Source organism: Humulus lupulus, chromosome 3, assembly GCF_963169125.1.
Source record: "Humulus lupulus chromosome 3, drHumLupu1.1, whole genome shotgun sequence".
NCBI lineage: Eukaryota > Viridiplantae > Streptophyta > Magnoliopsida > Rosales > Cannabaceae > Humulus > Humulus lupulus.
Genome location: NC_084795.1, coordinates 6,297,819 through 6,306,542, shown reverse-complemented (window position 1 = coordinate 6,306,542; position 8,724 = coordinate 6,297,819). Strand labels below are relative to the sequence as shown.

Genomic DNA, 8,724 nt, shown 5'->3' with positions numbered 1-8,724 from the left:
AAGATCGAAGATGAAGTTTATATTTTTTAGTCTTTTCAATTTATGTAATTATTTTCCGCAATTAGTTTTTGAACAATTAATTAAAGCTTATGTTTTCTTTAATGTTTTTATGTAAATAACATTGGGTTCCGTATTTTGGATTTTTATAATAAAGTTATATTATTTCTTGAATATATTCCAAAATAGTAGCTATGTTTTAGTAGTTTTTAACGGTCCGATGTCTTAGAATTAGTCGGGGCTTTCCAATTTTAGATTTTTTTAAATTAAAAATGATTTTTATAATATTTAAAGAATTGAAGTAGTTTAGTCTAAAATCATCCCAAAATTCATATGTGTCACGTGAATATTTAACAGGCAATTAACGATGAATACTAATGATTGCACCAACATTGTAGATTTATGTATTATCGCAAAAAAATTGGATATTAAAGTGTAACTTTTGAAAAGATTTGAGTATTATCGCCGTCAATCAAACTAATAAAAATGTGATATGTAGAACTTAACAAACAGTTAACGATGAATACTAATTAATACATCAAAATTATAGATTTATGTATTACAACTAAAAAAAATTTAAGTATTAAAATGTAACATTTGAAAAAACTTGAGTACTACGGGGGACAATATCAAATTTGATGAAAGATACAAAATTTTGAAAACTGATATATGAACTTATATTGGGCCATTGGCTCATTCTCCTTTTTATTCTCTTTTTCAGGTACTTTATTTGGCTACAGGATCGGCTCTGTTTGGCCACAATACTTATGGTAGTATTTGGTTGTCTACTTCCATGTTGATGCGATTGGGTACTATTTTCTTGTATTTTTTCTAATTAAATTTGTACAAGTTTTTTCTTTTAAAAAATGTATTTTTTCTAATTAAATTTGTACAAGTTTTTTCTTTTAAAAAAAATAGGGTTATATTTTTTTGGACCATATATTTTTTTTTATTATTTGTTTGGACTCTGTATTTTGACAAATTATTTTTTGGACCCTGTGTTTTGTAAAATAGTTAAAATAGAACCATAAAATTAATTTTGATGAATAAAAAATTGAATATAACAACACAGTTTTTAAGCAGAATGATTTTATTTTTGTTCTGAATTGTTAGTTTGGTAAATTATTTGTGATTTTAGTTGAAAAAGTATTGACCAAAATCGGATTTAGGGTTCTATTTTAACAATTTTACAAAACATAGGGTCTAAAAAGTAATTTATCAAAACACAAAGTCTAAACAAGTAATTGAAAAAAACACTGGATCCAAAAATAGTATAAACCCAACAAAATAAGTATATGTATGAGTGTTTTGTACAAAATAAACTAAAGCTTTCTTTATAAAAAATAAAACCAAGTCATTTTGTGAAAATTATAAGCTTTTTCTTTTAGAAATCATAATAATATAAATTTGATTTTTTCTTTTGGTTTTAGAAAATGAGGGAATCTTTCTAGCCAGTGTGCACTCTACTATAGATAACGTTTTGGTAAAAGTAAGGTTCACATTTTGCAGCCCTTTATCATCTAATTTCACCATGTTTAAGATACCAAAATTTTAAAATATTAATTTGATTTTGCTCATTTAGTTTATTTAATTTATAAATATATATAAATTAATATTTTTATTCTTTTCACACTCGAATTTCAATTTAGAATACATTTTTCATAAGCTTAATTGATCTCTTTGTTATGAAAGTTAATAAAATATATTTTTTTACAAATAAATAATTAAAAAAAGACTCATTATACGAATTTATATTTACATTATGATTTAAATTGCACACAATTTTTACACACAATAATATATAATATTTAATCTCAACAACACATTTAAAAGTGACGTGATCCCCACTTAAAAATATCTATGATTAGTCGATTTAAAATACCACTTTGTTGAGTCAAAAATATAATAGAAAGAAAACATATACGATACCATAACTGGCAAATACATTCAATTAGCTAGGATGAGAAGGCAAATTCAAACTTAATTATGTGAAACAATTTCATATTGAAAATTCCTTGATTCGAACTGGCACATTGAAAATTCTACATTTGGTACATTTCATTAGTCGCATGTTGACTGAGAAATTCTTTTAAAAAATGAAGAATTAATAAACACACACACATATATATATATATATATTAAGTAGTTGCAGCTGTATAATATTCAGAATATTTTGAAATTCAATTTCAAAACGTCAAATTTCACCCATACAGTGCTATGGAGTCGGCTAAGTAAGTAAGTGATTAATCAATCAATGCTTCATCACATGTCAACTTCAGGTCGATGACTTAAAATTTTAGTTGAAATGAAACTCTAGATAGTGAGTGATGGCTATGCTATATATTTCACCCATATTTTTGGTGCATAAGAATTCTTCCTTGTTTTTTCTCTATCAAATTTCATTTTCACTCAGTCCAATCATAGTTTTTTTAGCCATAGGACAATAGGTAGTTCCCCACCGCACAAACACGCGTGCACTTATACAATATCATATAATTTTATATTTTTGAGTCTAAAATTTGATTATCTTTCTTTCTCATAATTATTTTATTCATCGGATGAATCTAGAGCTAAAGAAAAATGATGTATTGTTCATAATGCCTTTCAGTATCTATTCTATATACCTTTCTTTCTTCTCATCACATGACTGGTTCTTAGCCTTTACGTTCAAAAATAGGTAACAAAAAATGGCATCTTTTTCCCACCAATAAAGCCATTTTGACTCAATTTAGAAACCCTTTAATTTATTTTCTCTATCAATCTTTTGATGAGATGAGACTAGACTCTATCTTCACACTATGTATCCAGCTACCAAGTACCAACATATCCACCAATGCCACCCCTTCTTCACCTACAATAATTGACCCTTCTACATTTATATTTATATAAATCATATGTATAAAATGAGTAACGATGTGTGTACAGAAATATTATATTCATTGTCTTTTAGAACAATTTTTTTTTATAAATTATCACATTACTATGTGTAATGTTTAAGTGTATATTTTGAATGCACGTATTAATGCTCGTATAAATATCATCACTTATTAGTAATTCCTTTTACAAATGTATTTATATGTATATATACGTATGCCCTTTAAGCAGAGCCGGTTCTGAAAAAAAGTTGGCCTAAGACGGTTTTAATAAATTTTAAAAAAATAGGCCATTTTGTAAATGTAATTTTTTAAAGTAATTTTAAATAAAATTAAACTAATATTTAGTAATATAAATACATTCCAATTTTTGGGCTCTGGGTAGGGGTGGGCCCTAGGCACGGGCCTAACCCGCCTATGCCCAGGGTCGGCCCTGCCTTTAAGTTTAAGCCTTAGGACCCACTATTAGACTACCCTTGATCTCTTCTCCATGCCTTTTCACCTCATCATGAGTACTTTTTATATCTCTATGTTAGATTAATCAAGATACGTACCATCCAATTTTAATAGAATATATATACACACAATTAGGCTCTCTTTATTTTATCTTTTTTGTTTATTGGCAATATTATTATCAATCCTAAAAAAGGTCCTCAACCTATGTATCAATATGTGCTAAATAATAGTTAATTTGGCTTGGATCTATACAGGGATGAACTCAGCCTAAATATCAAATGAAATAATGAGAGAAAAAACAAAAAAAAAAGGTATAAAAAACTATTTAATTTTTCAAAAAAAAAAAAAATTAATTAGAGGGGGACAAAGGCTTCCTATATGTATTCATTTGCCTTGTCTGCATATATAGTTGAATAGATAGTTCATAATTTTTTCAGAAAATAAAATTAATACAAGTAATTTTTAAAAAAAATATTAAATATATTTTATAATTTTCATATATAATATTTTTTTTTAAAAAAAAAAAATTGACCCCTACAGTTTGATTCTGCATCGTAACGTACATAGCTACAATAACTATATATATATATATAGTCAAATTTAGCTGCACAATATAACAAATATATATACATGAATTTTCATATAAGATTCCAATATTTTTTCTTATTTTGAGATTTTATTCTATTTGGATATTCGTAAGAGCCTGAGAAAGTTTAAGAGAGAACGGAAACACACACCAGAGAAAGAAAAAGAAAAAAGAGACTTTGTTTACTGTCGTTTGGAGCTTGGACCGTTAGCTGTTTGTCGTATCATCCATCTACCAAAATGTCGTTTTGCTGAAAGTTCTATCTAACTTGTTTTTATTTCCAACAATTTACTAAGTTTATCACATAATTCCATATTTGTAGTTGTATTATTCACTGTGCAAAATATTTTGTTTAGTCAAGCACGTTTCTCTTATAGACAAACAAAGAAACTTATCACGAAGATAATAAATGGAGAGAATCATTAATATCCTTAGAAGAAAATAAGTACCACACTCTATTAAAGATTATTCTCAAGTCAAGACCCAGGTCTTATCTTTCTTCTTAACTTATTCTAAACCCTTTCCGAACATATCCAACTGTCTACTATTAAATAATATATAACAGCATATTCAAAGCTTCTTTTCGAATGAATTTGGTAAAGAAAGCTTTAAATTTTATTAGGAATATATATCATATTTAAGACGAATTTAGAATTGATTCTTCGGTGCCTATTGAGTTTACAATTGGCATAAACGGTATGCCAATTGTTGTGTCTATTCTATATCAGTAAAGCTATATGGGAAAATTATTTTACAAATTAACAAATCTCTAAGCGATGTCACTTAGGATTAGAATTAGGACTAGTTCAAGTGGTTGGTTGCACGAGTGTCTAAAATTCGGTGTAGGGTTCAAATTCTCTTCGAACTTATACATACTTTCTTTTCAATGTCTCGTCTTTCTATAAATATGTGCATGATAAATATTTTCGAGCAATGTTCAATTCATTCGACTCTTCGAGCGCATTAGCACCGAGTAGTAAACACCATTTTTAAGGATTCTCTATAAGCTAATCGGACAACTTGCAAATAAATTGTTTCTTTATAGATACATTTTCGAGCACATACTCCTATTATGTGGCAAAACATGTTCCTAAACAAACAAGCAAAAAAAAAAAATCCATTTAAGTTTCCATTAAATAAATATATAAACACACAACAATACAACAAAATTTCAAATCCCTATACATGCAACTCTCAAAGTTTTTCTTTGTGAAGTTAATTATCAAGCTTAGTGTAAAAGGAGGAAGCATCTAGGGTATAATACTATTAAGTGAATTATACCTGAAAACAGATAATCATGGTCTTATGATGATTTTTATATATATATATATTCTCGAATATTGATGTTGAAAGAAAGTACCACTTTGACTGGTCCAATTCCAAGTCTCATCTCTGTTAATATACATGACCAACAAACGAGTACTCAACTAAAGTAGCCAGTTAGCTTTATCAAATTCGCAAGCTAGCTATAGCTAATTTATTCAACCTATTTTGCTATACGACAAATCCCATTTCAGAAAACTCCACCCGGTTGAGTATAAAAAGTCAAGTGTATAGAAACTCTAATATTACCAGTGTCTTTCTAGACCCTTGTTAATTTTTAAGCTCTATAAATATTTTAGCCTCTGGTTTTTTTCTGTTTCACTTTCACTGCTCAATTAAAAGTGAAGAAAGACACAAAGAGGGGTAAGCTATGCATACTATTACAAAGTGTCATAATGAAGAAGAAGCCGAACTGAGAAGAGGGCCTTGGACTCTCGAAGAAGACACTCTTCTCATACATTATATTTCTCTTCATGGTGAAGGCCATTGGAACTTGCTTGCCAAACGAGCTGGTAAGAATGTTATATCTAATATATTTCTTTGTTCTTTAAATCTCAACTTGAGTAGTGAACAAAAGTATTTGACTTCATCAGGGTTGAAGAGGACTGGAAAAAGCTGTAGATTGAGATGGTTGAACTACTTGAAACCCGACATTAAACGTGGCAATCTTACTCCACAAGAACAGCTCTTGATCCTTGAACTCCATTCCAAGTGGGGCAACAGGTTTTGATCTTTACACCAAGCTATTAATTTAGTCATATTCCATCTCAGTTTATGATGTCGTTTTTACTAAAACTTTGTCGTTTCACAGATGGTCGAGAATTGCTCAACATCTTCCGGGAAGAACAGATAACGAGATTAAGAACTATTGGAGAACAAGGGTTCAAAAGCAGGCACGCCAGCTTAACATTGAGTCAAACAGTAAGACATTTCTTGAAGCTGTTCGTCGTTTTTGGATGCCTAGATTGCTTCAAAAGATGGAGCAAAACACTACTTCTATTACTTGTTCTTTATCTCCTGATTCTTTAACCACAATCCAAAATGGTCAAAATAGCTCTCATCAAGAACTTTTCAATCCTTATTTGCCTCAAAATTCCACTTCAGGTTCACTACTTCCTTATACTCACTCATCATCATCGTCAGCTTCGACATCTCCCGAGGAGCCCATCGAAACGACAGCGTATAATAGCTCGAGTGATCATTGTCTCAGTTCGGTACTGATGACTGCTGACCAGACTATTCTCTCGTCATCGCCCCAGATCACAACAAGTCAAGATCAAGACCAACTCAAAACGACATCTTCTTCTTCTTCTTCTTCATCTTCTGTTTATTACGACCAAGCTGCTGTAACAAACGACAACAATAACAACCAGAGCTTATTATTACTAGATGATCAGAGCTGTTGTGTTGATCATTATATGGACATGATGAGCAGCAGCAGCTATGGGATCGAGGCTCTAAATCTGGACCCCATTTTGGAAATTGGGGCATATGACATTTCCGGGTGCCAGATGGCGGCCGGTGATTGGATGATGCATGACAACATGGCAGATGCTCTATGGAACATGGGAGAAATGTGATGGTGATTTGAGTAGATAGTTAGCCAGAGCTAGAGCTAGGTGGGTATCTAGGGTGGTGATCTTGTTATATTGGGAAAAAAAATATCCACTTCTCAAACTACTAATGATCTTAGTGAACAAAGACTATGTAAATCACTTGTCCACATATTTAGGGTTTATATATTTATCACAACCATATGAGTATTATATTAAATGAAATTAAGCACATTTCATTTTCATTTTCATTTTCATTTTCATGTGTATGAATTATATGGTATCTAGCGAGAGTGCTATTGTATTGGAATTTATTATTTGGAGTGAAAAAATCTATTGTTTTTCTATGGTCCCATTTCATAATATACTCAAATCTTCATAAAGATAAATTATGATTTTTATATTTGAGACTTTAGATACAAAGTGAACCGCTTTTATCCATAACCGGGTCTAAATGCAATAATACTTGCATAGAAAGCTTTATATATAATCTTCATTATTTGTACCATTTAAATTTTATAAAACTTGATCTGTGCGCGATTAAGACATATAACATTGATTATTGTTATAAAGCACTAGTATAAGATATTTAAAATTAAATATGCGAGACTAATTATAATTATTACTATAAATTTATATTTTTTTAATGGTGTATTTTATCTCATTCCTTATTTAAATTTTAAATTTTGACAATTATATCATGTAATAATGGATGATACATACCTATAACTAGGGCCCACTTAATAGAGCCTCAAAATTTGAGAAAATGTTATTTCTTAGCAAGGCTCCAACATTTTAAAAATTGTTACTTTATATATAATTCTTCTTTAAAATTATTACGATATATAGAAAGAAATACCCAATAAAATTAAGAAATGAAAGGGAACCCTTCCCGGTTCCCACGTGGTAGCTCAAAGTGTAAAGAGAGCAATATATATATAATCGAATTCGATGAGTTTGAAATTTAAGAAAGGATGAGTGGAATATTTTCTTCAAGTAGATAGAATTATTGGCCTCTATCTTGAATTGAATGAAATCAAAATGGGCAGTCAATTCCATGAAATGATGGAATTGAATAGACAGCTCAATGGAGTTTAAAGAAGAAATAAAGGTGGAGTCACATCTTAATTGTGGATACGCATTTATGTTATTTTTTTAAAAATTAAAAGACGTTCAGGCCACGAGGGGCCCCACTTCAATGTGCTATAGTTTTTATGCTATGCTATCGACATTATCAAATATAAGTTTTAGTCTTTATGTTTAATAGTATTTACTCTTATTAAAAAATTATATGTACTATTTCATTTTGATGCTAAAGGTTTTTTATCTATTTAAGATATCCCTCTTATTATATCAAGAAAGCTAAAACTTTCTCATCCTTTCTCTTTTCTCTGTCACAAAACTCTCACCAAAACACATGGTGAGTGTCAAATTTATTACTGAAATTATTGTTAGTTATCTTTATTGTCTTATGTAAAGATTTTAATATCAAAGACAATACTAGTTTGAGAAATTTTGGAGGAAGAAAACTATGGGTAAGAAAATTGTTCATTTGTAGTGTTGGATACTGTTTGTTTACTTTTTTTTTTTGCTATTTCGAACATATCTGAGTCTATATTGGTGTGTATTTTGGGTTTGTTACACAGATTTCGCAATTTGTATTTTTCTGGGTTTTCTACACCAGTTTTGCTCGATAAAAGCTCGATAAGGGTCGATACTATGTAGAAGACAATCGAGTTGTGAGCTCGATACTGCTTGATAGTGGCTCGATGATTGCTCGATAGATATAGCATTTATATCTCGATGGTGCTCGATAGGAACTCAATAGGAGTTCAATTTGACCCTTGACTATTTGATTTAGTTTTTTCTCGATACGTGCTCGATGGGAGCTCGACAGGGGCTTGATAATAGGCAGATTAGTTGAGCTCATATCTAG

At 29.9% G+C, this 8,724-nt stretch overlaps 1 protein-coding gene across 2 annotated transcripts; it reads left to right on the top strand.

Moving 5' to 3' along the window:
* Nucleotides 1–5,481: 5,481 nt before the first annotated feature.
* Nucleotides 5,482–7,135, top strand: LOC133821936 (MYB-like transcription factor EOBII). Of its 2 annotated transcripts, XM_062254118.1 has the most exons (4): nt 5,482–5,747; nt 5,829–5,958; nt 6,047–6,156; nt 6,340–7,135. In XM_062254118.1, exons 1-4 carry the CDS (start codon nt 5,606–5,608, stop codon nt 6,813–6,815), a joined length of 858 nt encoding a protein of 285 aa, XP_062110102.1. In that variant the 5' UTR covers nt 5,482–5,605; the 3' UTR covers nt 6,816–7,135. The 2 variants fall into 2 exon arrangements, with proteins under 2 accessions (XP_062110102.1, XP_062110101.1); XM_062254117.1 differs by having other exon boundaries at nt 6,047–7,135.
* Nucleotides 7,136–8,724: the final 1,589 nt, after the last annotated feature.